Source organism: Chaetura pelagica, unplaced genomic scaffold (genome assembly GCF_000747805.2).
Source record: "Chaetura pelagica isolate M959 unplaced genomic scaffold, ChaPel_1.0 scaffold72, whole genome shotgun sequence".
In the NCBI taxonomy this organism is placed as follows: domain Eukaryota; kingdom Metazoa; phylum Chordata; class Aves; order Apodiformes; family Apodidae; genus Chaetura; species Chaetura pelagica.
The window spans coordinates 3,625,925-3,639,207 of NW_009952560.1; the positions used below are offsets into that span (position 1 = coordinate 3,625,925).

Here is a 13,283-nt window from a genome sequence, read left to right on the forward strand (position 1 = left end):
GGTCCCCGTGGCGTCGGGAAAGGGGAGGGTGGAGAAGAGGCTGCAGCACAGAGTCCCCTGTGTTTGATTTGTCTCCGTCTAAGCATCTTCCAGAGTCTTGTCACAGATCCCAGGGAAGGTGTTCACGGCCTTTCCTCAGGCTGTCAGCAAGGAGGGTGCCAGCAACAGTGCCTGTAGTGTCAGGAGACAGGGCAGCTGTGCTCCTGCTCTGCCCCTTCCCGCTGCAGCGCTGCCCGGGGGAGCAGAGGAGCTCTACTACCTGCGGGGAACGTGCTGCTCGAGCCCAGGGCACAGCTTGCTTTACTTCTATTTTTTTTTCCTCTTTTTACAGGGTTTGTTCTGGGAGGTGCATTTGGTGTCTTCACAGCTGGCATCGACACCAACGTAGGGTTTGATCCCAAGGACCCGTATCGCACCCCAACGGCCAAAGAGATCCTCAAAGACATGGGGCAGAGAGGCATCTCCTACGCCAAGAACTTCGCCATCGTGGGCGCCATGTTCTCCTGCACTGAGTGTGTGGTAGAATCTGTGAGTAATAACTTTTTAAGCATTACAAAATGATTTCTTGTACACTTAAATCTCTTTTATTAGATCCAAGTAAGTATATTTATTGCCTGTGCAGCAGTGAGGGTGTGGGTGAGTTTGTTCTTGGCCATCAGAGCTCTTCAGTTTTGAGACCTGTCTTCAGAACTGCTGTTCTCTGACAGAATTAGCAGAAAAGCAAAGTCCTTTTCAGTTCAAGCCCTGAATGTATTGGCAAGTTTAGCCATTGCTTCTTGAAACCCTAGCTACAAGTACTTTTTGTTACTTTAAAACATGAAACTGTGATTTGCAACCTGGTAATTTGAGCCTCTAAAAATTCCATGTGCGGAAAGGGATCCTTTGATCAAAGTTCTTAAGTAACAAGCCTGTTTTCTTCTTGCCCCTACAGCTAGAAATGACCTTGTGCAGCTCAGTGGTAAATCTATCATCCATTTTCTTAAATAGGAAAATTAGGCTGTTATAAATTTAAATGTATGAATTGAAAGATAATAATTTCTTGATCATCTAGAAGAAAAATGTATCTGCTTGCACAGTGGAGCAGAACACATTGGTCTCTGCTCTGGTGACAAACCAGCCTGCTCTGGCTATGGAAATGGTACATCTTTATGTGCAGGGTGCTGTGGCTCTCACCTGTGCTGAGAACCAGGCTGCATGGCCAGGATCAATGTTGCACTCCTGTGATTATCATGCCTTTCATATCTCTGTTCTGGGGCCTGAACCGGCTCACCTGAGAATCTGCCTGGCACTGCACCACATGGATTTGTCTTCCCTCTCCCGGTGACCCATTCCTTCCCCTTCTGGCCCTGCAAGTCTTTTCTCGGAGAGTGTGGGGGGCCATCTGCTGAGAACAGAGGGAAAATCATCCTCTGCTGAGCAGGGGCTGGAAGGTCATTTAATCTCTCTTTTTATTAGGACTGGTAGTGAGCATTTATCCCGTGTTTCCTTGTTGACTCTGGTATTTATTTCCACAGTATCGTGGGAAGTCAGACTGGAAGAACAGTGTTATTAGTGGCTGCATCACAGGAGGAGCAATTGGCTTCAGAGGTTGGTAGTGAAAGAGTTCTGGGATAAGACTGGCAATGGGCTGGGTGGCATGTGGTGTTTTTCATGGAACACACCCTACAAATCTCTTTGCATGGGGTTATGGTGACATTGACATACGAGTGGTCTCCAAACAGGCAGAACTGCTCTGTTGTTTTCCTGTCAGCTTGAAAGATACATGTGGGTAGTGGAGGCTTGGTCGTATACAGGACACTGAGAGAGGAGGAAAATCAGCAGAAGGAACTTGAAAGAAAAATCAGGAAATGGTGTTAGGTATCCATACTCTTCTGGGGTGTTGTGGGGAGGGAGCCAAAATTACATACTGAGCCACTCTGGAGCTACAGCTCTGGTGATAACAGAGCTCCACTTACATGTATCTTATTTCACTGGCAGTAACTCTGTTAATTTGCACATTGTGTAAAATGCTTCCCTCCTTTCTCCTGTGTCAGATCAAATAGACTATTAAACTATCAAAGTGCAGGATTGTCCACTGTGATTTGATCAGCAGGCACTAGTGGGGCTTTGGGTAGCCCTGAGTGCTGACAATATCTGGAGAAAAAAAAACCAACAAGCATTTAGGAAGAGGGCTGCTCTGCCCCTGAGAAATATCAAACTTCTCTCACCTGTCCTTAAGAAAAACACACCTGTGCACAGAAGAGAAATTGCTCCTGAAGGTGCTTCTAACTGAGCTGGTTAAGTTGTGTCTGTTCTGGACCTGGTAGCAGACCACCAAGTTCCTGCAGGTGAAAGCTCTTCAAGCCAGCAGAGTTGAAGTTACTGTGGAGTAAAATAACCTTCCTGTTTTGTCCCCTTTTCCCCCCTCTTTGCTCTGCAGCTGGTCTGAAGGCCGGGCTGATCGGCTGCGGCGGCTTCGCCGCCTTCTCCGCCGCCATTGATTACTACCTGCGGTAGCAGCGGGATCCCTGGGGAGCAACTTCCCATTTGTTCCAGTGCTGCTGCTAAGAGCCTGCATCATGGCAGAAGAACCATCAGGCTTACCTTTCCACTGCCTCTGGGGTCCTCATCCGTGCCAGCTGGATGTTGTTGGCTGCTCTTCCTGAATGACTAACAAGCATCTGGCTCCGAGCCCTGGCGCGGTGCTTGGGGCAGACGCAGGAGGACGCAGCCAGGCACAGCGAGCAGTATCTCCAGGAGGGATCAGCTGACTGTCAGTTTCCAGGACACAAGCCTGGACTCTTGTTTTTTTTGATCCTTTGGGTCTGATTTTGATTAAGACTGTTGCTGGCATCAAAAGAGGCAGGAGGACGAGCTTCAAAAAGAAATGCAGTGATTTAGGTTACCATGGAGCTTGAACGTGCTGCAAGTGTTTAACAGTTGACAGTTTGCAGCTTGCTACTCTGTTGGGGAGAGGTAAGATCCTGTGGAGAAATAAGTTTGTTCCAGGCTTTTCTTAAAATACCAGCTGAAGACAAACCACCATCTGTGCAACTTGTCTTATTTCAAATACAGAGATGGGAGCCAGATTTCTTTACCACGTCTTAAAGGGAAAAGCAAAAAAAGAATCCTTAGCCTTAGAACCATGTGGTTACTGGCAGATGAACAAAACAGTTTAAGGGGAAAAGAAGAGGTTGTTGCAGAAGTATAATTTCTGTAGCCAATTGGCTAGCCTGATTTAACCTCACTGCAGGAGTACAAATGATCTTGCTGCTGCTTTTAACTGCCACAGGCTCACACCATTACTTCCAGCCGTTTGATAGTGACTAGAAGGCAGAGTTGTGAGAATAAACCACTGTTAGACAGGTAACTGGGTATTCACTCAGCATCCAGTCTGTTTCCCATCACGGCCCTGTACCACCTGAGTGCCCCAGTCTTACACTGTGAAAACTGAAGTGTTATTTCTGCAGGACACTGATGCTAATGTCAAAACATCTGATTAGCTCCCTTTTTTTTATTTGTATCCATATTGGACCTCTTGCTCTTCTAACCAAGCTTTGTTCTTAGACCTCAGGAGGGGGTCATTTTTAAACTTAGATTAGTTTTTGGGCTGATTTTTAACCTTCACTGAGCCACTCTGCAAGGGAAACCACCTACCCTCCACGCCATCCCCTCCTCATCTTTCTGAGGCAACAGGATTTCACATTCAGTGCACACACACCTAAGGGGTTCTCCCACCTACTTCCCCTCCTTTGCATCCAGTTTGACATCCCAGAATAGTGTCAGCCCTGGCTTACCTGGAAGAGCACCACAAGCAGGATGCTTTGGCTGGTAGGGTGATCAGTTTGGAGGCATGTTGTCTCCCATTCCCATGTGGGAAAATGAGGGAGAAAGCCCCATGTGATCTATCAGATGAGGTTCCCAGATCTCCTGATGTCCCTCTCTATGCCTGGTCAGTGTCCTCAGGCCAGGGGCAAGTCAGCTGAATTGTAAGCTTGAGTAATTCTGGCCTGATTAAACAGGCTGGCTCCAGACAGTCCAGGTTTTTTCCCCTCCAGAATATACTAAAATGTAAGGATGTAGCCCAGACCATAAGATGTGTCTTAAAGATTGCCTGACACAATGCCTGTCCTTATACCACTGGCTTGAAGTGCAACTAGCAAGATTTCCATGACAGAAAGAGAAGCTGTGATGGCAAGGTGACCAGTTAGTGCAAACACCAACACTGGGGGGCTCCTTTTGTGCAAATGTTGGGGCTTTGCATTTTTATTAACTTTTTTTTTCTTTTCCTCCTCACATGGTTTACAGCCATTTAAAGTTTATAATCTACAGAAATTGAAACAGAACACAAACAAAAATATATCCTTAACAACTTTTGAAAGTCAAATATTAATTAACAGTTCTATTCTACCTGTAGCTGCAAGAGTCCACCCCCCCCTTTTTGTTATCCTTCCTGTAGGGTCAAGCAAAAGCCAGTCACAGGGACAAGCACAGCCTGTTGTGCTGGGGCTTGTGTGGACCAGGCCTCCAGCCACTGCTGCATGGGGTGGGGGGTGGATTTGGCTGTACAGAGTCTCCATCTGGAATGACAGAATCGTGGACAGAGTCTTGGACACATGTAACAAATCAGACACACACAGAGGGATCCGTTGTGCAGTCAGATTTAAACCTCGGCCTCCTTACTGGGTCCAGGGCCAAGACAGATGCCTGGCTATTTTCTGCAATGCTGTTTCCCTTCTGTCTAGCTGGTAGTCGAGAGGAGCAGAGTCTGGAGTGTGAGCCCTTTGGAGGGGGACTGGAAGATGTCCCCTCCTTTAGTTACTTTGCTGGTGGGGGGCTGGCAGGTGCTGCCTTCCCTGGGGAAGTGGGCTTAGGACATACCTGGTGCATTGGTGGCGGGTGGCCGGGCTCTACCTGGAACAGTCTGTTAGGAGGGAGGGTAAAGGCAAAGCTGCTCTTAGCAGGGACAGGCTTGGTCACTTCTCATCCATCTCCATTTGGCACAGGAGAGCACAGGCCCAAGACAAGTGGGAAGAGGGGGGAAGGGAGCTTTTCCCACAGGAACACAGACTCGGCTCACAGAGCGAAAGGTTTTGTGTCCCAACAGGTACCAGCACCTACCTGTGAGTGTGGGACAGTGGGGGTCACACTGGGAGCCAGGCACTGGAGCAGCTGGAGCACAGCCTGGCAGGGAGCACAGGCATGTGGCTGGGCTGCCTTGGGACGTGGCATGACAGCTCCAGCCATCAGCCCAGGGCCAAGCACTGGATCCACTGACTAAAACAGACCTGGGCTGGCTGGGCATGGCTGTAGCCCAGCAGCAGCTGCTTTGTGAGAAAGAGCAAAAGAAGCCCTTCGGTAGTGAGGGCCATGGAGGATTTCCTCCTCCCCTCTCTCTGTGCTGCCCTCCAGGCTGGGTGCCACTGAGCACTTGCCTCTGGCAACCAGGATAGCACCAAGACAAGGCCATGTGCTGCCATTTGCCTGGTGTCTGGGGCAGTGAGGAAGGCTAAAGAGGGATAAAAAAAAAATAAAAATCAACACAACCCATCCCTCCCTGTTTTTGTGGCCACAGTGGGAATGCTGGTGCCCTGGCAGGCTGTCACAGGGCACAGGCAGTGTTGGCAGCTCTTACAGTGCCATGCCATGGCAGATACGGGCGTATGGGAACAGCAGGGACCCTGCTCCCTATCTGCCAGGGCTTGTGGGGCAAACTGTGGGATCCACCTGCCCTGATGGGACCCTGTCGGTGCCAGAGGCACCTCCAGCCTGCCACGGATCGAGACCAGCACAGCAGCTCTCGCTCCAGCCTTGTGTGATGGGTCACCCCAAAACACTCCTTGCAGGTGAGATACAGCGAGGGAAGTCACCGCCGCGCTACACACACACAGGCAAAGCCCAGGGCAAGGGCTGCAAGAGGGGACTGGCCTGAAAGCACCCAGAAGAGACATGGCCAGGAGGAAGCAGCACCCTGCTCCTCTGCTCTCGTGGTCGCAGGTTTGCTTGGGCCAGGGCAGGATCCAGGCACAGGGTCCAAGGTTTGCACAGGCAGCAAGACAAAGCAGAGCTGGTTGTCACCGTCAGCAGGGAGGGAAGCCCAGGAGCTCCAGCCTCTGAAGCAAGTGGTGCTGCACATGCAGGCGTGGGGCAGGGGAGCTGGGCAGCAGAACAGGCACTGGTGGGACACTGCAGGCTTGGAGCTGGGCGAGATGAGGGGTGCCTGGTAGGAGTGAGCGGGCAGAAAGAAGTCCAGGAGAAAACTAGCCGAGGGGGAAGCCTGTGTCCACAGCCCTTGTCAGTCACTACCTCTTCTGTTGAGCAAATATACATAAAAACAATTCTTGAACACAAGAAGGGACATAAGACACGACTACTTTACAGAGAAGCACGGCTCCTGGGAGGGACCAGGCCACTGGGACACGATTGTACAGGAGCTGCAGGTGGCACCATCCTGGGTCCGGGCCGGTCTCCCTGGGGGGGTTGCAATCCAGTCTATGTCCCCCAGCAGGGACCTGGGAGTGTTTGCAGCTGGTGCCTTCTCCCTGCCAGCTACACGTCCGTGGAGAAGTAAAGTGTGTTGCGTTTCAGCTCGGTGAAGGAGATGGGAGGATGCTGCAGGTAGTAGAGAAGGACCTGGACCTGTGGCAGGGAAATGGGGGCCTGTTAGGTCAGAAGGGGGCTGAGCTGCCACCTCCCAGCTTGTCCCTGTACAGCCACATCCAGCAAAGAATGACAAATCTACCCAGACAGGTAGGTAAACCCCCAGGGGTGCTGGTACAGGCCCCAGCCCCACACAGCCAGCACAGTGCTTACCTGGGCCATCACATCGTGGGACCAGATGTCAGAGGCCAGGGTGAGGTGTGCCTTGCTCTCCATCTCTGAGGGTCTCAGCAGCGTTGGTCCAAAGACTGTGGCCAGGTTGTGGAGAGACATTTTGTTGATGGGCTCCTTTTCAGCTACCCTGAGGATACAGGGAGAGAGGGAGTGTGAGCCCCTAACGCTGTTCTCTCAGCACAGGGCAACCATGGGGTGATGGGGGGGAGCTAGGGCTGGTCTCCCCATTCTGGCAGGGCACCTCCAGCTTGACATTGCACTTCACAGCTCCCAGCAAACCCAGGTGCAGGGCAGAGAGCTCTGCCCCTTTCACGGCCTCTGCTGGAGCCTCTGGGCCTGGCTGGGAGCCCTGGGTGTGATGTGGCAGCATCCAAGCCCTTGCTTGCTTATGTGCTGTGGGGCCTCCACCCCTCCTGAGCCACGGCAGGGCATGTGGAGCTGCACCCACCCCCCCCAGGGCTCCATAGCCCACCGACCCCCTGGGACCCTGGCCAACCTGTACCAAGGGAACCAGGGCCACAACATTGCCATGTTAGGAGGTGGCTGTGCTCCCCGGCACAGGCTGCACGGTTGAGCCTCAGCCAGGGGAGCAGATGTGGGAACTGGCTGTGCCCGGTTCTCAGGACAGAAATGGATTTTTTCCTTCCTCAGCCCCCAGCATCAATCACTTTTTCTGTTTGGTTTTAGCCAAACCAGAGAAAAAAAAAAAATCCTTCATGATGCAAGTAACATGAGCCGAGAGCCCTGGTCCCAAACTTGGGGCCAGCTCTGGGCAGGCTCTGAATGCTGCACCACAGCCCTGTGCCCCCCACTAGTTTTGGGGTCCCCTGCAAGGCCCAGAACTGCTCCACCCCAGGTTCAGATGGGCTTCATCTGAGCCATGATAAAGCCCAGCAAACCACACACTGACGCACTCGCCCCGGGATGAGCAACACAAGGTGTCACCTGCAGCTTTGGGACACGTCCATAGACCCGAGTGTCTGGGTCTTGGCCTCCCATGGCAGGCAAGTTACAGGGGTCACTGCACCTTGTTTTGCAGGGGCTACTGCTGGCCTGGCAGGAAGGGATGCAGCACTCAGCTTTTCCCTCTAAGGAGGACACTGCAGAGCTCCTAGTTGATTCCCAAGGCCAGCTGCTCCCCACGGAGCCCTTGTCCAGCCAGCTGCACACAGCCTGTGGCAGCCAAGGGCTGCACCTTGCTGGAGGACACGTGCTCCCTGCAGAGCTGACCTGCACCAGCGGGGAGATGACAGTGGCTCTACCTCTGCTGACATCCCATCTCCACACCAAAGGACTCCACAGACCCATCCTGCACCTCCCATTTGTGCTGGGCAGCCTGTAGAAGCTGCAAATTGAGCTGTTACCTTTTCAAGTGCTCCAGCAGAAAGAGGAAGGTGATGAGGTTGGGGTCAGGCAGCGAGCGGAGAAGGTGCATCATGCAGTTCTCCTTGGCAGCAGGATCCGAGAGGGCTGGAGACAAGCAAGGAGCAGGCTCAGGACAGGGGCTGGTGACATCTCATGCAGCAGTGGGACCCACCACGGCCAGACCTGCCTGCAGCCACTGCACAAGTGGCCAACCCTGCCCCACAGGGATCTGCGGGCACCCTGGGGACCAGCAATGAGCCCCAAGCTGGCCTGGAGCCGGCAAGGACAGCCAGGACTAAGCTGGGAAGGACCCATGAGGATCTCCTGTCCCAGAGCCAAGCTTGGGCACCGACCCCATCCCCCTCCCTGAGCCCTTACCGATCCCCTCCATGAAGGCAGGGTAGAGTCTGTCAGTGAGGAGGGGCTCGGGCAGCTCGCGGAAGTACAGCTTCAGCGTGCCAGCGATGGCGTTGATGTCCATGTCACTCAGCATGACCAGGATGTCCTTGTTATCTGTCCAGAGAGCACCCACACGTGATGCCTCCACCCCCCTCTGGGTCTCAACCTCCCACATCACCACCTCAGCTACCCGGAGGGCAGGGACAGCACTGGGGAGTTCATGACCCCGTTTAGCCAGGCTGGGGCTGGGAAGAGCCGAGCTGTTCCCGCCTGGCTGGGCAGCAGGATGCGGAACAATTTGCAAATCCATTTGCATCGTTGCCCTGAGTCAGTGTCTCCCAGGAGCCAGCCAGGCGTGGAGGCAGTTCAGAGACACCAAAGCACAAACAAGGCTGGGACCTCTGGGCATTTGCTTTTCCAGCTACACCCCCAGCCCCTTCCTGGGAGCACTGGCACATTTTGCACACATGCAGTGCAATAACCAGACCCTGGGCTTGCAGGGCAGGGGTCCAGGGCGGGTCTCAGTGCCTGCAAACCCTCCCAGGGTAACATGTTCCAAAGGGTGGCTGTCCCTCAGGGCACTCACTTGCATCAAAGACAGCTTTCAATGCCTGGATGTCAGTGGCCACACCAGAGATCCTGTAGATGCCGACCTCCTCGATGCCCCTCTTCTCCACCTCCTCGATGCACTGGCGCACGATGTAAGGCACCTTGGAGCGCTCGCGCCTGGCTCGGAAAGCAGAGCCATGAGCAAAGATTCCTGAGGGACCCCACGGCTGCCAGCCCAGCCCTGCAGACCCAGGGGCAGGGACGGGCACACTGGGTGGGCAGGATGGGGCTGGCGAAGGAACAGGCAAGTCCCCAGCAAAGATGAAAACCTTTGGTGTTGGTGGGAATAAAGGGATGCGGTGCAAGGATGGAGCAAGGGGACACGGTGCAAAGACAGAGCAGGTCCCCTGAGTCCCCCAACCCCACACCCACAGGGACCAGAGTAGATCAGCACCCCCAGCCACGCACACATACTTTGTCACGACGCTGATTTTGACCCCGAAGACACCCGTCTGCTTTTTGGATGGGGTTCTCTTCAGGCTCATGTCTCTGCTCGTGAACTTCATGGAGAACTCCACCTTGATCTGCAGGAAACAGGGGATGAGTCCCAGCAGCTCAGCCCTGACCAGTCACCTCCATGATGCAGGAGGGCATGGCACAGCCCCAGGGAAGGGGCTGCCATCAAAGCGAGGGGCTGTGGGTCCCCATGGGCTCACTTACCCCATTCATCTCAATCACATCCATGTGCCAGTTCTTTGTCTGCACGGCCTGAGGGTCCAGCTGTGGGGAGAGAAGGGGTGTGAGCTCCATGGGGACACAGCCCTGTAACAGCCCTGCTGCCACCTCAGCCTAGTTGTCCCCAAAGCCCCCGACCTGCAGATGATATTGGGCAGAGGACATGCTCTTCCCCAGCAATGTGCTGCCCATGGCAGGAGGATGGAGAGGGGAAGGACTGGGGTCACTCTGGCCATGCCCCAAAGCTGGGTGGGCTCAGCCTCCCCACCCGCTTCCCCCTGAGCTCGCACGAGGCAGCGTTTTGACCCACACCCAAGCAACATGAAATTTCCAAGAAATCAGGACTATTTCTGGCAGCAGATTGATGAAACAGAACTAGGCCAGTGTTTTCCGTGCAGAAAAACAACATCTCCCCATAGCCAAGGCTATTTATAACCCCTGGGAATGACGGGCTCTGCTATTTATGGCTTTTGGGGCTAGTGGGGGACTCAGTGGGGCTGCCCCAGGGCCCGGCCACTGCGGTGAGGTGCTGGTGTTCCCAAGGCCCCAGCACACCCTGTGGTGGATGCCAGGCCCAGGGCTGGGAAGAGGCAGGTTTTGTTGCTTCTCAGGGTTTTTCAGTCCCCAGCTGGTGGTATCGATCCAGCCCCATCGATCCCTGTAATGCACAGGGCAGGCGGTGGGGCAGAGCCCGGCACTAATGTCCCCTCGGGGAAGGGGATGGGATGCAGGAGCTGGCAGGGGCTGGTGGGGGCTCCCAAGGCCACGTGTGTGCAGCTGCCAAGCAAGCTCGTGCCAAGCATGCAGGGTCACTCCTCAAGGACATGGGAGTTTCCTACAGCTGCTGGGTTGGGAGATGCTCCAGGCGGGCGCCAAGATGTCCAGAGCTGCTGCTCAGGCCACAGAGCTGTTGTTTCCCTGCTCCAGCCTCTGGCTGCCAGTGGAAGCCACCAAACATCATGATGGGGGGACCCTGGGGTCCCTCATGTCCCTCCTTACACACCAAGACCCCACACTCCCAAGGACAAGCTTGAGCAGCTCTGGTTCTCAGCACAGACCCAGCACCATGGCACCACCCCATGTCCATCCCTGTCATGGTGATCCTGAGCAGCTCCTCAGCAACATAGTGAAACAGGAAAAGCTGTTGCCTCCAGCACAGAAGAAAATGTTGCAGTCTTCAGGACAGCCCAGGCTGTCCTGGAATGCTCCTGACATTGAGCTCTCACTGGGCTTCAGTCTGGCACACAGGAGAGCCCAGTGAGTGCCATGCTGCTTCCTTCCCACCAGCCCTGTGGCTGTTTGGAATAGCAGCAGGGGGAGGAGGAGGAAGGTTGCAGCTGCCATGGGCTTTTCTGGGGCCCTGCAGCAGGTTTGGACACCAGGATCACGAGGCTGCAGCCAGACCACTGCCAACCTCAGCCCTGCTGCTCCATCTCCCCCCACATTCCCCTCAGTGCTGGATCCCTCCTTGGTGCTGCTGTGCACCTACCACAGCCAACACCAGACCAACATTGCCTGTCACATGGGAATTTAATTCCTTTTCCCTGGTCCCTCATGGTGGTGTCCAACCCTGTGAGCTCCAAGCAGTGGCAGTGAAGCCCTTCACCTTCAGCCAGGTCAGGAGCTATAGACCTTCCCCCCTCTGCAGCACAAAAGTTTAATTGCAACCACCACATACACCTTTCCCATCCCCGTCCCCTGGATCCCCCTGGCAACTCACATCTGGAAAGGCTTCAGTAGGGCTCTGAAGAAAGCTTTAATAAAAGCCAGGTTGGCTGCCACCAGCAGCACAGACCTTACCCCAGGCACGTCACCTCCCTGCAGCCGCTTGTCCAGGATCGGGCAGAACTGTCCCCATCCAGCTCCCTGGCAGCAGCCATCAGGGCCCCAGATCTGGGCTAGTTCAGCTGGTGCCACTGACCCGAGCTCCCCTGCAGGTCCTCCCCGTGCACCCGGTGCCTGCAGCCCTGCCCACGCTGCAGGAAGCAAAGCCACAGCAGACGCTTCATCTCCAGGTGTGGGAGGATGGACGGGAGCATCCACCCACACAGGCAGCTCCTGCCCACACAGTGCTGGCAAACACCCCATCTCAGCTACCACCATCATCTCCTTTTCCTCCAAAGGGAGCTGCCTAGCTCCAGCAGGATGCAGGACCATCCTGGGCCAATGGGGAATTGCTGGAAGCCTCAGACAACACCTCCACGCCAGCACTGTGCAGGATGGCACAAGTGACACGTTGCTGTCCCAGATGTCAGCTCCTCTTCTCCAGATCAGACAGCTTCAAACAATGGCCTGTCCTTGGGGAAACTGCTCAGCCAGGTCATCAGCACCTCTCCAGGCTGCTCCTTCCTGCATCCACAGGGACTCCTAGCAGTGGTGGCATCCATGCCCAGGCCAGCATCTGCTGCAGTGCCTCCCTCATGCATAGTGGGGTGAAACACCCCCTGCTTCAAGCAACAGGGATATGCTGTCCTCCTGTTTTCCCAAATTATCCAAAGGTGCTTGTAGGACAAGGCCCCAGGTTGCAGAGGAGAAGGCAGCAGTGTGGCAGCTGATGAGCATCCCAGCAGCCCCACAGGGCTTTGTGCATCCTGGGGAGGCTCCAGTGGCAGAGGGACCAGTCCTGCTGGGGATTGCCCCCCACAGCCTCTGCCTGCAGCTTGTCTCTGGACTCCAGGGGATGAGGCCACATCCTGAGATTTTGTCCTCAAGACACCTCCAGGCCATGCACCATGGATAGAGCTCTGGCATGGGCAGCAGCAGCCGAGACAGACTCAGGCAGCCCCAGGTCCCCCAGGTGAGGAGCTGGGATGGCTCCAAACCCTCATGGCACCTCCTCAAGCACTAGGATGCTGCAGCAGGGCAGGGGCTGCCAAGATGGGCACATCCCTTCCTTGTGCCTCACGCCTATGAGGTCACCCAACCATCAGCCTGGGATGAAACCATCGGGAGCAAACTGGTGACTCAGCTGGTGAGGCCATCTCCACCACAGCCCTGGGCAGCGAGATTCCAGGGGAGCTGCTACAGCCAGGATTGCTTTTCCTCAGAGCAGCAGCACTCATGGACACCCCAGCTTCATCTCCAGTGGTTGCCCTGGTGCTGGCAAGCAGATGCCCCCATGAGACCTCCAGCTCCCTCCCCAGAGACCAGGAGACCCCCGAGCTGCTCTGTGGGGGCAAAACAGCCCCTGCACCAGCACCAAAGCACAGCTCCCAAAAAATCAGCAATTCACAGCCCTGAGAGTGACCTGGGAAGCAGCAGGCACCCACGGCACCCCGGGACCATGCAGAGCCCCACCAGGGACACATTCTGCCCACGCAGCCCCAGTGCTCCCAGTCATGAGCAAGCAGGGAAGCCGGCAGCCACACTGGGGCCACGTGGGGTCGGGAAATGAAACCCCCTCATGTTTTGACCCCGCAACA

At 55.0% G+C, this 13,283-nt stretch overlaps 2 protein-coding genes across 3 annotated transcripts in view; one reads left to right on the forward strand and one right to left on the reverse strand.

Moving 5' to 3' along the window:
- TIMM22 (translocase of inner mitochondrial membrane 22 homolog (yeast)) overlaps window positions 1-3,345 on the forward strand; it is a 4,384-nt gene extending 1,039 nt beyond the window's left edge. The window contains exons 2-4 of the mRNA XM_009993203.1: window positions 332-528; window positions 1,515-1,587; window positions 2,420-3,345. Of these exons, the coding sequence (XP_009991505.1) occupies window positions 332-528; window positions 1,515-1,587; window positions 2,420-2,496 (347 nt within the window). The 3' untranslated portion in view covers window positions 2,497-3,345. The remainder of the gene's footprint in view (window positions 1-331; window positions 529-1,514; window positions 1,588-2,419) is intronic.
- Window positions 3,346-6,335: 2,990 nt separating this feature from the next.
- Window positions 6,336-13,283, reverse strand: part of ABR (active BCR-related) — a 24,008-nt gene continuing 17,060 nt past the window's right edge. For both annotated transcript variants that reach the window (XM_010009090.1, XM_010009091.1), the window contains exons 16-22: window positions 9,847-9,906; window positions 9,601-9,710; window positions 9,164-9,303; window positions 8,557-8,691; window positions 8,178-8,283; window positions 6,793-6,940; window positions 6,336-6,618 (exon numbers count right to left, since the gene is read on the reverse strand). In XM_010009090.1, the coding sequence (XP_010007392.1) occupies window positions 6,529-6,618; window positions 6,793-6,940; window positions 8,178-8,283; window positions 8,557-8,691; window positions 9,164-9,303; window positions 9,601-9,710; window positions 9,847-9,906 (789 nt within the window). In that variant the 3' untranslated portion in view covers window positions 6,336-6,528. The remainder of the gene's footprint in view (window positions 6,619-6,792; window positions 6,941-8,177; window positions 8,284-8,556; window positions 8,692-9,163; window positions 9,304-9,600; window positions 9,711-9,846; window positions 9,907-13,283) is intronic.